We start from the raw sequence: 19705 nt of genomic DNA, 5'->3' as shown, positions 1-19705 counted from the left end.
TGCTATTATTATTAATAATTGATTGTTATTCATATAAATTATTGCGACAATTATATATTTATTAAAATTATTGATAGCCAATTATTATTAAGCCCAAGGATTATTATTTGTCTTATTTTATTAATAGCTGCTGCCCACACTGGCACTTTGAACAAAAATGAAAATGCATCCAGGAGATTTTCATTTTACAGCTTTCTCTGAGACATCCAGTTTCTGAGGCATCAGCACTCCTGTGATAATAATAATCCTTGCATTCAATATAGCGCCTTATCACATCTTTGAGCTTCACAGAATATTCTATAAAGTGAAGTGACTGTATACTTTGTGGGCAAAACTGCTTTTACAAATAATAAATAATAATCCTTGCATTTGATATAGGGCCTTATCACATCTTCGAGACATCTCAAAGCACTTCACAGAACATACTGTAAAGTAAATTAACTGTATATTTTGTGGGAGAAACGCAGCAGCCAATTGTGTACAGCAGCGTCCACAAACACTCGTGGATTGAGTGACCAAATTATTACAACTGCAGGTTTAGTGGATATTTGCTACAGAACTTGCATTGCAAGTCAGGTCTCACTCGTGTGAACATGGCACACTCCTCTACTTGCTCTGCACGAGTTTTGGGAGCGGTGGGTATGAATTGCACCAGGCTCCACTCCCTTGTGGTCTTGTAAAGCTCTCAGCCGGATCCCAATGTACGGCCCTGGTTCTTTAATGGTCTCCTCCCACCCAATACCAGTCTGCTGCAAACGTGCAGAAGAGCAAATGTAGAGAATTGAGTGTGAAATTATCTTTCATAGGAACAGGAGGAGGCCATTCAGCCCACCCATCAAGCCTGTTCAGTGAGTTGATAAGGATCATGGCAGACTGTTCATACACATATTTGCCCACGTTTTCTCCATAGCCTTCATACCCTTATTATTTACTCTTAAAGCATGGTTTAAAGGGTATCAGACACCGGGCTGACCTTTTTTTTTAATCTATCATAAAAGCTACTGAACATAACAGGAATCTGTAAAGGATTTCACTCAGATTTTGAAAACAAAATGTAGTTTTTTTTGTGTCCTGTCGACTACAAATTGACCTACAAACGTAGCTGAATGTATTGCCTCTGTTCCCAAGCTCAGGGGCTCTTAAGTTAAAGGTGGGTAGACTTGGGTGGGCCAAATACTCTCAGGCAGGACTGTGAACCAAGCCAACAATAATAATCAGAAATAAAACACTGCAAATTTGCCTTTAGCGAGGAGGCTGCTCTGAGACTGGGAGTTAGCCCCTGCAGGCAGGGTCACAGATCAGATCTGGCCAATCTGCTTCTTTTACAAACGATGCGGGAGAAACGCGGCAGCCAATTGCGCACAGCAGTGTCCCACAAACAGTCGTGGATTGAGTGACCAAATTATTATTTTATTTGAAGGGATTATTTCCCCCGGAAAGCGATTCACCAGTCGACTAACACCCGGGTCCCCACTTACTGCTGGGTAAAAGATGCATTGGATACTGCATTGGATACTGCAGAAACCACCAAGTGGCTCGCTTCACATTTTACCTCGCTCTTTGTGTGACATCGCTGATTCAAGCTCACTCCCATGTCACATTTTTAACCCACAAGAGAAAGTTTCCCAAAACCATCCACCAACCGCTATCACCCAGTTCCTTTCACGATTAACAGACTGGTCTGACAGCTGTTAAACCCGCACACTTGCAGTCAGTCAAATACGCAGTGTGGGAGACTTGCATTTGTTGGTGATCTGGACAAAACTGGCAACATTAAAGCTTTTGCTTCTCGCTGTCTGTCTGTGGGTAGAAGCCGGTGATGGGTGAGGATGGTTACGGCAACACAACGCAGCATTTGAGTATCTCAATAACAATAACTTATAGCGCCCCTCATGCAGGGTAGAATCCCAGAGCGCTTTAATGCAGGGGTAAGGAGGGGTGAGCAATGGGTCTTGTTTATCACATGTCACCTCCCCCCCCTCACCAGCCCACCCCCCCCCCCCCCCCATCCACAAACAATGTGACTGGCGTTTATTTCCTCGCTACGTGTACAGCACTACTAGTTTTCAGAGTGAAGCGAAACGGATCAAATGCAAAAGAAATCAAACTGGAAACGACGTTACAGTAACCAACAGCCCTGAACTTACTGTGCGCAGAGACTCCAAAAGCAGGTGGAGAGGGAATCCATGTTCAGGTCCAGCTGTTTGGTGAGCTCGCTGCCCAGGCACACAGCCCCACACACCACAACCACAGCACAGGTCTGAGCAGCCACTGCGTTGAGGCAAAACCATTTTGCAAACGTTATTCCTCGCTGTTGTTGGTTGTGATTCGCTTTTTTTTTCTGGGGGGGTTGGGGGGGGTGTTAGGTTAAGACGCACTGCCAAAAAACACCACCACCACGTGTTTGGACCACATCGTTATCCAATGCTTTCCAGTCAGGGAGAGAGCAACACAGTCCCGGTTAGAGCACAACCGAGAGAGAGAGAGAGAGAGAGAGAGGGATCTCCTACACTGGCAGACCACGGTTATGTGCAGTCGCTGAAAGCTAAAGCTATCTCTCTCTCTCTCTCTCTCTCACACACACACACATATACATATCTGCTTTGCTGATTAAATTAAAACTGCCTTGACCTAGAACAGCTCAGCATCTTGCACAGTGGCTGGTCTGTGGACTGAGTTTTACGCACGCTCGCTCGCTCTTTCATTCAGAATTATTTCCCTTAAGGTAGCTAATGTACCAGCTAGTCGGCCCAATAGAACAGATTTATAATTAAAGTGCTGTACTTACTTTTTTATGTATGTATTAAACAAAAATCGCAGGAGAGGACAACACAGGAGGGGATGCTTTATAGCGGAGACATTTTCAGCCCAAGATGACAATTCCTGGTTCTAATACGCCAACCATGAACCGCTCTAATTCCATCATCTACTCTCTCTCTCTCTCTATCTCTCGGTCTCTCTCTGTTTGCCAGATGCCTATTGCTCAGCTAGCGTTCGAGCATCACACTCAGAACACACTAGGGAAACACGTTAACGATCATAAAGTCTGAGAACTAACGACCTGGTGAAATATCACTGGGTATGGCATTTATGAGGTGCTTTCTCTCTCTCTCTCTCTCTCCCGTGCTAAATCTGTGTTGGATTCCCTTCCCCCTTCGCCCATTTATAAATCCAACTGCAAAACAAAATGCCTCAGCCCTTTAACAGATTACGAGAAGATGAATGCCAACCAAACACAGGGAATTTCAGACAGGTTTAAAGTATTGACAAGTATCAGACAGGCACGAAGAGACCCACATATCCACACACATGCACACTGATAAAATACTTCACAGCTTATTGAATCGCAGTGTAAGTTATGGAAAAGGCAGGAAGCCAACAACAGCACATCCTCTCTGTGACAGAGCGTAACCGCGGCTGTATTAATGGGGCACATCTGTCACCCAATGGAGACTTGGGTTTAAACTGCTTTGCAAAGGGCCAGACAATTCAGCCGCGGTTTTCTTTATGCTTTTGTTGTTTGAGCAGACAGACCTGTATGTGTGCCAACATGTTACACAGGGTCAGTTCCATTCAACGTTTACCTTTACTGTTAAACACGTTTCTAAGTGTGTTCATTAGCAAATCGCCTCTGTAAAATATGGAACACTACGCTTCAAGTGACCAAAGGATGAACGGGGGAGGGTGGGGGGAGAAGACGTGAACCACTCCCTTTGAATTTTAATTGTACAACATTTAGCCACAAAACAGTCATTTTTTTCAACAAGCAAAACAGCAACATGTATAAGTTTTGAATTCAACACACCTGGAGGTTCCTGCTCCAGCTTATGCCACACGTGGATAGACCTGAACCGAATTTACTACAGTATTGAGGCTTCGTGTTTTAAGTGAGAAAGAAGAGGATTAGTGGCGACTTTAACGTTCGCTTTCAACTAAACAGACGGCGAATTGTCACCACTTTTAAAGTGATTTGCTAATCTGACAGGGTAGGGTGGCTTTAAGTAGATAAGAGTTAACCTGAATCCACCCTACGGTCTCAATATTAACCCCACTCTCTTGCTCTGAAGGTCTTTTAAGGCTATGGACTCACAATGCCGAAAGCAAAATGAAAAATAATAATAATAACTTTGCATTTGATATAGCGCCTTTCACCTCCTCGTCCACACACCGGAGGAGGATACCAGCACCACTGGAGAGGCAAGAACTTTCCAGGGTGTAGTCAGCATATTACGGTACAGCCTCTCCGAGGTTTGATCAGAAAAGGAATTATTAATACAAAGTCAAGTCTGAAAGTCAGACACACACACAAAACACCACCCAGTGATGATCTCACACCCGACCTCTGCCAACACCGACTGCCTCGGCTGTGTCAGTGTTTTCAGGGCAACATCTGTCTGACACAACAAATGCTCTTGAAGGAGAGTAACCTCCCCTCCCCTTCCCTCTCCCCCCCCCCCCCCCTCCCTCCCTCCCTCCCTCACTCCCTCCCTCCCCCTCCCTCACTCCCTCCCCCTCCCTCACTCCCTCCCGTCGGTACAACTGAACAGAGGCTGAGTCCTTGTCCACAAGTCAACGCTAAATACAACGGTCGAACGCGAGAAAAGGTGTAACAATAAAGACTGTGTGTGTGTGTTTATCAGTGAGTGAGTGAGTGAGTGAGACACTGTGACAAACTCTCTCTCTCTCTCTCTCACCACAGCAAAACCCTCTCAGAACATAACGCCAATCGATTTCATTTTGGGTATTAAAAAAAATAACGAATCCTTTCTTCGCCAAAAGGAAAAAAGAACATTGCGATCCCCAACAAACACAACAAATAACGACAACAAAGCACAACAGAGCCACAGAGGGAGAGAGAGGGAGAGAGAGAGAGAGAGAGAGGGAGAGAGAGAGAGAAAAGGGGGAGAAAAAAACCCCTCAGAGAGGTAACAAGAGGCGCATTCACACCCAGAGATGCATTTGTTCCCGTGAAAGATGTGCCTTTGAACCGCCTCCACTTTAACACACGTCGAAAAGCCTTTCCATCGCCACAAAGACACGAGTAAAAATAAAGAGAAAAGCGAAGCGACTCTCTCACCACAGAATTTGCAGGAAATAATGCGAGTCCCTCTCCCTCTTTTTCCCCCTCTCTCTCTCTCTGTGTGTGTGTGTGTGTGTGTGGGGGGGGGGAGGGGGGGGGTGTGGGGGTGTGGGGGTCTCTCTTACCTGTCATTCTCCGCGCTCCTAAATCCAGGTAAGATGTGTCTGAAGCTGCTGTTCCTGTCGAGCTTCGGTTGACTCTTTGTCCGCTTGATGGACCCCTTCAGGCGGCGGCTCAGGAATCCCTACCGCGGGGAGAGCAACACACAGCACAGCCCGTCACACACTGCCGCCCCCCTCCCTCCCTGCCCCCTCACTGCCCCCTCACACTCCCCACTCCCTCCCTGCCCCCTCACACTCCCTCACTGCCCCCTCACACTCCCCCACTCCCTCACACTCCCCCACTCCCTCACTGCCCCCTCACACTCACACTCCCCCACTCCCTCACTGCCCCCTCACACTCACTCCCTCCCTCCCTCACACTCCCTCCCTCCCTCACACCCCCTCCCTCACTCACTGCTGGACGGACAAGAGGCTGCGAGAGAGAAAGCGGTGGCAGAGCTCTCTCTCCTCTCACATACACTCCCCGTCTCTCCCTCTCTCTCACACACACACCCCCCCCCCCAGCTCCCCCCCCCCCACCCAGCACCAGCTCCCACCCCTCCCACCCCCCCAGCGCCAGCTCCCCCCCCCCAGCGCCAGCTCCCCCCCCCCAGCTCCCCCCCCAGCTCCCCCCCCCCCAGCACCAGCTCCCACCCCCCCCCAGCACCAGCTCCCACCCCCCCCCCAGCGCCAGCTCCCCCCCAGCGCCAGCTCCCCCCCAGCGCCAACTCCCACCCCACCCACCCCCCCAACGCCAGCTCCCCCCCACCCCCCCCCCAGCGCCAGCTCCCACCCCACCCACCCCCCCCAACGCCAGCTCCCCCCCACCCCCCCCCCCAGCGCCAGCTCCCACCCCACCCACCCCCCCAACGCCAGCTCCCACCCCCCCCCCAGCGCCAGCTCCCACCCCACCCACCCCCCCCAACGCCAGCTCCCACCCCCACCCCCCAGCGCCAGCTCCCACCCCACCCACCCCCCCCAACGCCAGCTCCCACCCCCCCCCCCCAGCGCCAGCTCCCACCCCACCCACCCCCCCCAACGCCAGCTCCCACCCCCCCCCCCAGCGCCAGCTCCCCCACCCACCCCCCCCAGCCCCAGCTCCCACCCCACCCACCCCCCCCCCAACGCCAGCTCCCACCCCCCCCCCAGCGCCAGCTCCCACCCCCCACCAGCGCCAGCTCCCACCCCCCCCCAGCGCCAGCTCCCACCCCCCACCAGCGCCAGCTCCCACCCCCACCCCAGCGCCAGCTCCCACCCCCCCCCCAGCGCCAGCTCCCACCCCCCACCAGCGCCAGCTCCCACCCCCCCCAGCGCCAGCTCCCACCCCCCACCAGCGCCAGCTCCCACCCCCACCCCAGCGCCAGCTCCCACCCCCACCCCAGCGCCAGCTCCAACCCCAGCTCCCACCCCCCCCCAGCTCCCACCCCACCCCCCCACCCCCCCATTCCCTGTCGCCTTAGCGACCGACCATCCGCTCTCAGACCAAGACCGACACCACACATGTTGCGGCTGATAAAAAACAAGGCGCCCTCCAATTAAAACTACTGGGGGCTATTTTTTGGGGGGGGGGTTTTGGGGGGGGGGTGTGGAGGGCTCTGATATTAATAATCATCCTTGAATTCGACGTAGTGTCTTATCACATCTTCGAGACGTCTCAAAGCGCTTCACAGGTACATACTGTAAAAGCGGACGGGCTGTGTATGCCTTCCATCACCTCCGGAATATCGCCAGATTACGGCACTACCTCACCCCTCACGCGGCTGAAACCCTGGTTCACGCCTTTGTCACCTCAAGGCTGGACTATGGGAACTCTCTCCTCGCCGGCCTTCCCGCCACCTCCCTCCACAAGCTGCAGGTCATTCAGAACTCTGCAGCTCGTGTACTGTCCCGCACCAGGCTTCGGGACCACATCACTCCCACCCTCGCTCGCCTCCACTGGCTCCCCATCCCCCAGAGGATTGATTTCAAGATCCTCATCCTCACCTACAAGGCCATTCACGGCCTTGCTCCCTCCTACCTCTCCAACCTACTATCCCCCTACCTACCTGCCCGTAACCTCCGTTCCTCTGGCTCCGGTCTGCTCCACGTCCCCCGCCCCAACCGCCCTACTATCGGTGGTCGGGCCTTCAGCCTCTCAGCCCCGAGGCTCTGGAACTCCATCCCCCAGTGCCTTCGCCGCTTCCTCCCTTTCCTCCTTCAAGGCCGGTCTCAAAACCTTTCTCTTTGACCGTGCCTTCAGCTCCCCTCTCGACTCTCTTCCTCCTCCTCGCTCCCTCCCTTCCCTCCCTCACCCTGACCATTTCCCCCCTCCTCTCTCCCTCCCTTCCCTCCCCTCACCCTGACCATTTCCCCCTGCTCGGGTCATGACCCAACTGTGCAGCGCCTTGGGACGTCCTCCTGACGTGAAAGGCGCTCTATAAATGGAATCTTGTTGTTGTTGTTGTTGTTTGTGCCCTCCGTTCCACCATTGGTGGCCGCGCTTTCAGTCACCGTGGCACGAAGCTCTGGAACACTCTTCCTCTATCCCTCCGCCTCACCCCATCCTTCCGCGTCTTCAGGTCACGCCAGAAGACCTTCCCCTTTGACCGTGTCTGCGGTCACCTCCCCCCCCCCCCCCCTCGGGGCGTGCTCCGCCACTGCTAAGCGCACCGGGACGCTACCCTGTGTGAGGGGCGCTGTGTAAATGCAATATGTTGTTGTTGTGCCTCTTCACATCTTTGAGACGTCACCAGAATATACAGTAAAGTGAATTGATTTGTATATTTTGTGGGTGAAACAACCGCCGTCTCTTTGCATTTTTGGTTTATCGGGTCAGCACCAGGGACTTGGGGAAACGCAGACCGATCTGTGCTGCTCTGGTCACAAATCAACCCCAAGCCATGACCAGGGACCCAGTGTCTAAAATATTATCTGACTGCCTGCACAATGCTTGGAACGTGTCCTTTTTTAACTATACAAATTGAACGCTGGAGACGTGCGTCTGCTGAAAAGATGATCTTTAAGCATCAGTACACAATAGGTGAAATGCTAAATTGTCCATGAAATGAAAACAATGTAAACCGCTCAAAAGGAATATTGCAGCAAGTGTCGCTCACACCTTACTGTTGTTTGGTCAGCCGGGTGTCTGACGCACACGGATAGATACCCAGCCACATGCTTATCAGTCAAGTCTCCAAACCAGATGGAGAGTCCCACATAAGCCACCAACACATGGAAATTTCCTCGTCTGGAATGGAAATGAGTACTTTCACAATGGAGAGACCTTAATAATAATAACTGCATTTGATATAACGCCTTATCATGTCTTCTCGATGTCTCAAAGCGCTTCACAGAATATACCGTAAAGTGAATTGACTGGATATTTTGCGGGCGAAACGCAGCATGCAATTGCGCGCAGCAGTGTCTCACAAACAGTCATGACCAAATTATTATTACTTTTTTGGGGCGGGATTATTACTCCCGGAAAAGCAATCCGCCAATCAACTGACAACCGAGTTCCTAGTTACTGCTAGGTAAACATAGGCGTTTGGAGTAAGGAAACTTGCCCAACGTTTTGCCCTGCCCGGGGATCGAACCCAGGTCCTTTTGCTTGCGAGGAGAGTGCTCCAACCACTAAGCTACAGAACTCCACTCCAGAAAGTATTAGGCGAAGGTTGGCAACAGCCAAGGCTTGGGAACCCCCAGTGTGTGTGTGTCTGCTGGAGTTTAATCAGTTCCTAATCAGTTAATGGTTAAAAAACCCAGCTTCCAGCCTGTAGAATAAGGGAGTTTGACAGATGGCAACGTGTACACAGGTAGTTTCATATTTAGCACCAATCAGTAGGCTGTGAAAAGATGTGTTATAAAACGTGTGGAAAGCCCCTGTCAACCTTTTGAGATCAATTTTTGGGGAAAAAAATAGAGAATTCTAGAACATTCACCTGCCTTGAAGATGCCGACTTGTGTTGGGAAACGTTTCCAGGCCACTGGGAGTCCTCTGACACCATGTCCATTTAACAGGCCATTTAACACATCGAGAGTAGGCAGAGAGCATCATAGCCAAGCCCAAGCCCCCATCCAGCCCTCAACCAGGTTCCACACACAACAACTCGCGTTAGTTATAACATGGTAGCGTCTCAGAGTGCTTGACAGTGGCAGAGCACGACACCTTATCATTTGGCAGGGAAGGGGGAGGGCCTCTGGTTGGAGATTAGCAACAGGAACCAGGGCTCATTATTGTCCCAATTATAGTCCCTATCGTCTAGTGGTGCAGCCCCTACAAGTTAGAATGGGTTGGTGGGTGCTGTATTTGGGGGAAGGTATTTTTTGATCTTAGTAGCTATTGGAGACAGGAATGTATTTTGCCATCCACTATACTGTGCAATGAATTCTACATATGCATTTTGGCTCGGTTGATATTCCATGTGCTTCACCACCAGATCCTGTTACCTCTGCAGCGCATCAGCAGAAATATTGCATAGAATATTAAATATTATATTTTTTGATCTCTTGGGTGTGTACCACCTTCAGCAGCCTTTAACATTTCTGGCCAAACATTCGAAATTGCAAACATCTACATAATCCCGTTTTTAAGAAATGATTGCTCTGTGAGCAGAAATAAAAGCAGCAAATTTTTAATTCAAGACCCAATGTCGATGTTGAATTCGCCAAGTGACCTTCATGAAAACTACATTTAGTTTCCCCCGCCCCCACCCCCACCCACCTCCTCTGTGCCATCAAGGGAGTTTCATGAATTCACAATGAATTAACCATAAAATCACAGGTACAAACTGATTTCAGAAGTCACCGCATGAATAATCAAACACCGCCCTTAAACTAATATTGGTTTGGCGGGTGTTGAAAGAATTGAACGGTATAATCAATAAACTATATTCCGTGTCATCAAAAGCTGTCAATTGGAACGAGTGAACACTTTGGGCAAAACTATTAGTGTTTGCGACAGAGAATTTATAGAGTGGCGCTCGGATATGCTGCCAGTGAAACCCACACGCTGGCAGGTCTGTAGTTTCGGGAGGTAGGGATATTGAGTTGCTTTTTACTTAGTCTTTTGTTTCTGTTCAGTAAGCTGTGAGGCCACAATCAGAGCGCTTCCCAGTGCATTAGTTAATGAGAGCACCAAGCAATTCACTTCAAGCTTCAAAGAGAGATTCACCTAATTTTTCCAAATAATTCTAAATACAACAACAAAATGACATTTGTATAGCGCCTTTCACTAAAAGGGAAGATCTGGAGGTTTGCCTCCCTAATAGATTTTCCCAGAACTTACCCCTCCAGCAATATATATGAAGTGCGGAATTCATCCAGTGAGCAGTTTCTGTTTATATGTTCTAAAGAGCCGATGGACAGTTGCTCAGCTAACGGGCTTTCAGGCTCCTGCCTGCTTCACGTCCCCCACCCTGCTCGCCCCTCTATCGGCGGGCACTTCTGCCGCTCTGCACCCACCCTCTGGAACTCCATCCCGCAGTCCCTCCGTCTCGCCCCCTCCCTCGCCATCTTCAAGACCCACCTCCAGACCCTCCTCTTCGACTGTGCTTTTGATCTCCCTGCTTTCCCCCCTTGTCCTCCCCCACTCCAACCCTCAGCTCAGATCCAGTGCCTCGGGACGTCTGTCTGTCCAGTGCCTTGGGACGTCCTCCCGACGTGAAAGGCGCTATACAAATGTAATTTTGTTGTTGTTGAAAAGTACTTTGCTATTTATTGAAATAATGCAGCATTCTACAAAGCTATTTCACTTAAAGAACGTACTTCTATGTCGAGTACAGAAGTCCAGGCATCACTGTGTGCGTGGCAGTTCCCAGAAGTTCATGCGCTTGCTTCATAGGCTGGCTTAGTTGGTAGCACTCGTAATCTCTGGGTCAAGCCCCATGTTAAAATTTGAGCTCAGTGTTGTGGGGAGCACTACATTGTTGAAGGTGGCATTTTTGGGGGGCACGGTGAAACCTTAGGCAATTGGCTGTTGCATTTCGCCCACAAAATATACAGTCAATTCATTTTGCAGTATATTCTGTGAAACGCTTTGAGATGCCTCAACGATGTGATAAGGCACAATATCAGATGCAAGGATTATCATTATCTTTTAGATGAAATGCTAAACCAAGCTTCCATCCACCTGTTCAAGGAAGCAGTTTCTCAAGATGAATTGATCATTGCCTCATCAGTGATGTTTGTGGAATCCACTGTGTGCAAAAACAGTCACTACAATTGACAGTAATTACCCACAAAACACTAAAAGATTTGACATTATGTAAGGAATTTTGTTTAAAAAAAAACTAGGTTTAGCCCACGAGTGCTGGCTGGCAGCCTGCCACTCGTGCCATTGGAATGGAATTTCAAGGCACTGTTGATGAAATTTTAGCAGACATTTTTCCCAGGCTGCTTCTCAACAGTTCTGTCACCGTGCCATAAGGGGGCTGACTGGGTCATAGAAGAATTTTCTCATAAAGAGAGCAATTAATAGCTGGAACAGGGAGGGTAGTGGAGGCCATGAACACTGATTTCGGTTAAGAAACGGGTTGATGCTGTAATGGGAAGATAGTAAAGTTGGTATTCCACAAGGATAAGATCAAATGAGTCTTATTCATCCAAACCTCAAGTGATCAGTTTTGATAGAATAAGGGAACACGAGAGGACAGAGACACCAACTGCACATATTCCCCCCTTCCTCCTCTTCCCCCCCCCCCCCCCCTAACGCTGTACCATTTAGGGCTGTTTCTCAGTTCAAATGAATACATCAACCATACTGAGTCCTTGTGGTAGCGGGATTAATAAGACTCAAAATCTTTTTAGTAACAATTATGGATAATTAAATTCTATCATTTGGATAATTCTGAACATAAAAGGCAATCTGTAAAAAAAAAATCCGGAATACAGTCTTCCCATTTTAGCCCCAGTGTTTACTTTAATGCCGCAATTAAAATTGATATCTCAAATGCCTCCCAAGTTCACAACTGGCATTAGATCCAGTTTCTTAAATCAAACATCCAGTTTGAGGTGATGTAATCCTAGACCTGCTCAAAGTGTGAGTTCCATTTTTTCTCAACCAAGTGATGATTAGCAGAACCCATGCCTCGGGGGTGTCTAAATAGAATGTCAGCAGCGAAAGACTTTGAAAAGCTGATCCCGCACAGCGCTGCTCCTCACATTGTTACGTTGGCTTACTGATTCGGATCTGACCCTGAAGTTACCAAATATACTGCTGAAGCTTTTGTCTGCTTGTGTTCAAATCAATTTTTCCCCTGGCATACCTCTCCTGAAGGCACTGGACTTTGATTTTCTACTGAGATAAATTCCATAAGACACCTGGGTTCACGTGGAAGTCTTGGCATCTGGTGGGGGTAAAGTATTGGACTACGGGGAGGGGGGGAATACAGATGAGCCAATCCAGTCTTCATCTGACATCACACAGGCAGCAGGAAGTCTCCAGAAAGTTCTCAGGAGCAAGAACCCCTAACCCAAAGGGTACTGAGGCTAATTGTAGCCCTGACCTGCTCCAGTTGAGATGACCTAACTCAGCTCAGATTGTGGTATGAATTGTGGAACTATCCTGGTCTGTGATGGCCGGGCTACTCTCTAGCTGAACCATTGGTGAGATGGGCTTATTCCACTCTCGCCTCTTCACACTGATAAAGGCATATGTGAACCTGAATCCAAACATTCCTTAAGATGCAGGAAAGACCTAAGATGTATAAAACATTGACACTGAGATCTGATAGCATGTTGAAGTCTCTAAATCTATTGCGCATGATATTGTCTGTGAGCTAATACCCATTGCTTTTCTGCTTAGCGAATCTAGCCAGGAGTGTATTGAAAGTGCAGCACAGCTTGTGGGATTGAATGGCATTTAGAAACAGCTTGATCTTTGCTCTGGTTGCTTTATGAAGTCATCAAAACCCAGAGAGTCTCCGGCCAGTCGCTTTTCTCTTTTTTAACATCTAAAGCCAAAGGGTAAATGCATTGGCTTTGACAGGATTTTTATTTGTACTGTACTATAGTATCCTTTGGTATTCAGGAAACGTGGCGGGGCATTAAATACTGAAACCTCCAGTAACTCCGCCAAGCCAGTCAGACATACCTCAGCAAGCTGCTGTCACACAATGTCACTTAACTCATCGTCCTCCATGAAATGAGGAAAGAAACCAACATTTCATGCAGCTGGACTCCAGGCAACACTTGTAGAAATGGGCTTTAAATACAAGCCCACGCCTGGATATATCCCATCGACAATCCAGCCTCAGGAATCAGAACAGGAAAGCTACAGGACAGCTTTACCATTCCTCGTTAAAATAATAACCTTGCATTTGATATAGCGCCTTACACATCTTTGAGTCATCTCAAAGTGCTTCACAGAATATACTGTAAAGTGAATTGACTATATATTCTGTGGGAGGATTAGTCCCTAGAAATAATTTGGGCTGGTGTTTCATATAGAAGGAAACAAACTGAGAAATAATTGGAACAGCTGGCCAATAGGTGGCACTCGAGATCTGACTAACTTCTCATTAGCTGATCTGAACTGTGCCTAATTGCTCGTTGCCAACAAACTGTTAGGGACCCAATGAACACTGGAATTGGTGATACTTGAACAATATGGCTCAACTTAAATTTCAACAGCACCTTGCTTTCTGAAAGCACAGGGCAAAACATTCCAATTTACAAAAGCACTACGAGTTATTCCAAATTGCAGTAAATGAGGCCTCGTGCTTGCTCAATAAAAATGTATAATTGAATTTAATCGTTTAAATTAAAAGCATGTCCTGAATTCTTTCAGCTAATTCAGTCAAAACAAACAATGCAGCCATGTTTTTATTGCTGGTGTTCCTTAATTTGGCGTTTCTCGGATATCTAGCATAATAATAATAATCCTTGCATTTGATATAGCGCTTTTCACATCTTCTCGACGTCTCAAAGCGCTTCACAGAATAGACTGTAGTGAATTGACTGTATATTTGTGGGAAAAATGCTGCAGCCAATTGCGCACAGCAGCGTCCCACAAATATTCGTGGATTGAAGTGACCAATTTATTATTGTTTTTTGACGGATTATTATCAGGCGTGTGGAGTAAGGAAACTTGTCCAAGGTTTCGCCCTGCCGGGAATCATACGTACACAATAGCCAGGAAAACATTCCTAAACATATGGTACTTAGTACCCAAAGCTGTTTTTAAAAAAAAACCTCGATGTTAGCGGTAGCATGGTTTTATAATGAGATACCCAGAAGCGATCGGCTGCTGTAAATGGAAATGAAATTTATGCCTCTAGTGTACAGAATAGAAAATGAAATCCTTGACAGACAGAGCAAAGTCTAAAGGATAAGATTATAATGGATAACGTGCATGTCTATCAGGAGCTCATCCCACAAACCAACATTAAAAAGCCAACTGGGAAAAGGGAATTCTGAATGGAGACCGTCAGATTTCAGTCCAACATAAAATCTATCACAAATACTGAGTAGTAACATTATTTAACCGTGTCTCTCTTAACTAACGCTTTCTCTGAATTTACGGACAGTCATTCCCCAAATTCTTTTCAATAGATGATTCAGGTTTGTGTTGGCTTTCAGGGAAAAGCTATTGAACCAAATTAACTCGAACCAAACCCCAATTACATGACCCCAAAAAGCACAGACCCAGGTTTCTGAGGAACACAATTGTATGCTATACTGTAATATTTTCTAAACAAGCTGTTAGTGGTTCCATTTTAGGATGGATAAAGAGAGTTGATTCACTGCAAGCAGCTAAAAAATAAAATTGAGCAGCAGAACTTAATCAAAGAATGAAATATTTAAACGTTTTGATAATAAAAGCAAATTGTGATGCTAATACAGCAATGCACAGCCATTTAATTCCCCCGTTAAATATTAGCAATATTGGGCAGAACGATAAACTTTTGATGTGGGTTGCAGTAGAAGGATTAGGTAGATCGGATAGTCTATTCCGTTGTCATAATTGATTTACACATTCAGGCATGACAACTTCTGTGAAGTGCTTTGAGACGTCTCGAAGATGTGATGAGGCTCAATATCAAATGCAAGGATTATTATTATTAATATTTTTGCTGGCGACTGATGAGCCTGTCTCAAACATCTGGCTAGCCACTGAAACAGCACTGACACTGCTTACCTATTCTCTCAGAGAAGCATGGTATAGAAAAATTAAGCGATACTAAATAATATAAAAAGGCACAGGCTACAAACTAAAAACTTTTAGTCTGGGGCTGCTCCACGCACTCACACCCACACACACACACTCATGCACAAAGAAAGGAAAAAGGGCAAGTTCTCTCTGGTTATTGTGTTTCTATGGTTGACAATGTACATCTAATGGGTTCAAATCTAAAAAAAACTTAAATCAATTTTGTTCCACAACAAAAATAAATAAAATTAAGTTAAAATCAATATTAATTTCTGCCTCATGGGTGACTTGGGACAACTGGCAACTCAACTCTCTATTTGTAAAAGCACAAACTACATTAAAAACAATCGCACAAAAACTGGAGTACCCTGATTTCTTGCAGGCAAATAATTGGAGCTGGGACTATTAAATACAATATTTAACCAGAAATGACCACTGTGAGGCAGAACAGCTTTTAAATACCCCAAAATATATTATTAGCTTGTGTCAGCGCAGAGCTGACCACTCACAACAGGTCTGTGTTTATAGCAGATGGCATATGGATCAGACATCGGAATTTGTGGCGTGCTAATACATCTCGGAGTGCAGAGAGAGCTTAAACAAATTAGTTATAGAAAACACTGTCTATATTATGAATGTACGGTAACGTAATTCAACCATTTCAGTTGTTGTATTAAAGGTGAAGAATGGCATCAATTTTAGCAATAGCTTTTGTAGATTGAACAGTGTACAACACAATGCAGTCAATGCTTCCAATATTAACGTGTGCCTAGATGTTAATTAAAAACTTTAGGGAAAAATGATGTTTTATGCACATAATGAATAATTCATGTGAGGTGAGGTGCCCTTCAAGGTGAAGGTTCAAAAAACAACAAGGAGAATAAAATAACCAATTAAATGTATTTAAAGTCAATATTTGTATAATCCAACGAGGAATAAAAAGTATTCCAGAATTCAGTTCATTTTTAATTTATGTTTAATTTCAATGGCCCTGAGATACTACTAATAAGCATTACTTTTTTAATACCTGAATCTATGTTGTGAATTAATAAGCCTGGGCACCACAATACGAATCCTGGATAGTTAAGATGCTGTTTTTACTCTAATGCCCAAAACATCCCATGGGTTACTGCCAATGAACATGTACAGTGTTGTTTATTGTTGTATGATCCCACAGGCGATATTTCAACAGCTGCAGTAATTACTGCTACTCTGTACCATCCATGGAATATTAAATCCAGCCTTTATCAGATTATTCCATGTTGACTATATTATAATAAACATGATATCTTTAAAGGACATCACTGAATATAAAATTACATGGAATGATACAGCATGTAAACAGGTTATTTGGCCTTGAGACGTCGCGAAGACACGATAAGGCGCTATATAAAATGTAAGGATTATTATTATTACCAGTGTGTAAACTCCACACAAGCTTCCAAACTTCCTAATCTCCTCTCCTATACCCCTCTGTTCCCTTCAGAAAGAAAATCGAAGATTATTTGCATAAAAATAATTTAATAAGAGACAGGGAACATGGGTTGAGGAAGGGTGAATCTTGTCTGACCAACCTTAAAGAGGGTAATTAATGACTGGAAGAAGTTGTCTAGGACACTGCACTTGTTTAAAAAAACAGCTCGACAGGAAAATGGTGAGGTGGGTATTCTGGAACAGCCAAAGTACATTCTTCATCCAAACCAATCTCATGATCTTGTGATTGGAGTCATGGGATGTGACCATATGCAAGACACCATGTAGGTGATCAGGCAGCTCTGATTAAATGATTTTACACAGATACCAGTGAGTGTGTGAAATGGCCAGTGGAGGCAGATTGTATCATGAAATTCAAGAGAGAATTTGAGAATTATTTGGCAAAGAATTCAAGTGAGGGGCATAGGAGTGTATCATTATTGGTGATTTTCTTTTAAAATTTTTTTAAAATAAGCCAGATGGATGGCAACATTCTCTTCTGGTCTTGCATATCCCTATGTTGCTGTTCAACTATCTGATTTGCCTGACACAAGACAAGCCAATGCTCATATATCAGAGAATTCTGAACCCAAAGGATAAAAGAAACAAACAAGATATACATCTTTCATTTGGCCATGTTATTGCCCTATAGCTGTTGGCTCTAACACAGGCAGATACCGACCCACTCATCTTCCCGTTTCTCCTACGACATCATGCTTGATTAGGTTCTGCCTACAGCCAACTGCCATTGATCGAGATGTCAATTCTTTGCGGGTAATGATACATGTGCTGGAACTAACAGCTGAACTTGTGTTCTGCACCATCCGAGGCAGATTCGTTTTAAAGGTTGCAATGGCTGACTTTCATGCCACTTTGTTCAAAATCTTTATAAAGTGCAGGTTAGAGACTGATGTTATATATGTGTTGCAATATTTTATATCAATTAATATTGCCTCCATATCAAGCAAATTCTAGGTGATTTTTGTTTGAAGGCATGCAATACTGAACGTTGTAACTTGCCCAAACCTGCACAATTGGGATCTCACATTACAAATGCTCGAGTACAGTTTTTTTTAAACTTTGTTGCTGCAGTTCCTGCCTTGGCTTTCCCTTCAGGGCTGATCTGCGCCTCCCTTTTTAAGGGTATTCATTCACTTTAAATAAAGAAAATCTTCCAAATCCCTGGTAATACGGGAGGCAATTTATTTTTTAGGCCACCTGAGACCTGAGTTTAGCCTTTGAAAGTTGCTCAGTTGAGTGAGGAGGGTAATCAAATCCTAATCCATCGCTCTGCTCTTCCCTGGGCCATATTTGCTGCCCTTGTGACTTCCTGTACGTTTGATGTACTTGCCATTCTCCACACTGCCTGTGCTATAAGCCATATCCTTTAATAAAGGTTAGGGAGCCTCAATAATTGTCTGTAAGGTAGTAAATTCACATTGGATGGCTTAGCTTGCCAAGGATGATGGATTTGCATGTGAGAATGCGGATCGTACTGCCCCTAGGGGTCAGTTGTAAATATGCACATAATTACTGCCCACAAATTACTCCTCTCTCAGGCCAGGTTTCCACCAAGAATTAAAGATAATCTCAACGGTCTCAAGAATTCAAAGTTAAACCGTAGTTTTGTGGCCAGTTTGCGTTTTATGTGCACTGTTGCCTGTCACGATCACAAACAAATCATTCTGCTGGATGCAAATGTGATGCAGTCAGCCAAAGGGACATAAAAATAATCTGTAAAATGGGATATCAAAGGTGCGTATTCAAAACTGAGAGGCGCATTCTTCAACATGGCATTTGACCATTATAGCTTGATGGACATGGCTATGCATAAGCTCCGTCATTAGGATTCTTAATCAATCTGCCTGTGACTACATATTAAAGTATGACATGCTAAGAAATGATTGTGGTTCAATGTAATCGGATTGAGGAAGGATGTGCTGTATGTAGCTTGATGATCCCATTAGACCATCATTTGAAGTAATTGATGAAAACTATGAAAAATGTGGTCAGAAGACAATAGAAGGTAAAGCTGGGCATGCTATGCTTAACATCATGTTTAACATTGTGGAGTCCTGCAGTGTAGTGGTTAGCGCACTTGCCTGGCAAGCGAGAGGACCTGGATTCGATTCCCAGGCGGGATGAAACATTACGCAAGTTTCCTTACTCCACACACCTGTATACCTAGCTGTAGGAACCCGGGTAGTTGATTGGCAGATCACTTTTCCAAGGATAATAATCCTTCGAAATAAATAAATAAATAATAATTTGGTCTCTAAATCCACGACTGTTTGTGGTACACCACTGTGCGCAATTAGCTGCCTCGTTTTGCCCACAAAGTTTGCAGTCAATTCACTTTACAGTATATTCTGTGAAGTGCTTTAAGACAGCTCGGCGACATGATAAAGTTCTATATCAAATGCAAGGATTGTTACGTTCAGCACAATTTACCCCAGAATTAAATTTGTATCAACTGCATTCTGATCATCAGACTGCAAGAGCATCTTTCAGATCCCTGCGTCCTATTAGCTTAAACCCCACTCACTGTAACATAAAACCATCACATTTTACAGCAGGTAAAGAAGCCCTTCTCCCACCCCACACACACACAGCGGAGAGAGAAAGTCCTTGGCATCCTCATTATCTTTAGCCACACAAATGCAGCACTTCCTATCCTGTGCCTAGACAGTGCCTGTATTCAGACAGTCTTGTGGTAGGGACTGTCCCATATGCTTCCCTACTAGGAGACAATAAAAAAATTAGTCAGTAAGAACGATTAACACGATAATTTGCCTGAAATTCAAAATTCAAAAATAAACAGTTGCTTACTTGTATTTTCTAAATAAAATTGAATTTTTTCACTGCTTCAAAAACATGTCAAAACAAAATGACATCAATGAAACTTTAGTTCTGCTCAATGAC

At 45.6% G+C, this 19705-nt stretch overlaps 2 protein-coding genes across 2 annotated transcripts in view; both read right to left on the bottom strand.

The window, feature by feature from the left end:
- LOC103184610 (disabled homolog 2-interacting protein) overlaps positions 1-5324 on the bottom strand; it is an 81115-nt gene extending 75791 nt beyond the window's left edge. The window contains exon 1 of the mRNA XM_042337263.1: positions 5206-5324. The gene's annotated coding sequence lies outside the window, so the exon portion shown is untranslated. The remainder of the gene's footprint in view (positions 1-5205) is intronic.
- si:dkeyp-72a4.1 (uncharacterized protein LOC100148058 homolog) overlaps positions 3008-19705 on the bottom strand; it is a 148104-nt gene continuing 131406 nt past the window's right edge. The window contains exons 5-6 of the mRNA XM_042337439.1: positions 5206-5324; positions 3008-3017 (exon numbers count right to left, since the gene is read on the bottom strand). Coding sequence (XP_042193373.1) covers positions 3008-3017; positions 5206-5324 — 129 coding nt within the window. The remainder of the gene's footprint in view (positions 3018-5205; positions 5325-19705) is intronic.

This window comes from Callorhinchus milii, unplaced genomic scaffold (assembly GCF_018977255.1).
Source record: "Callorhinchus milii isolate IMCB2004 unplaced genomic scaffold, IMCB_Cmil_1.0 Scaffold8, whole genome shotgun sequence".
Taxonomy (NCBI): Eukaryota; Metazoa; Chordata; class Chondrichthyes; order Chimaeriformes; family Callorhinchidae; genus Callorhinchus; species Callorhinchus milii.
The sequence above is the reverse complement of the archived record's forward strand: the minus strand, read 5'-3'. Positions and strand labels throughout refer to the sequence as shown.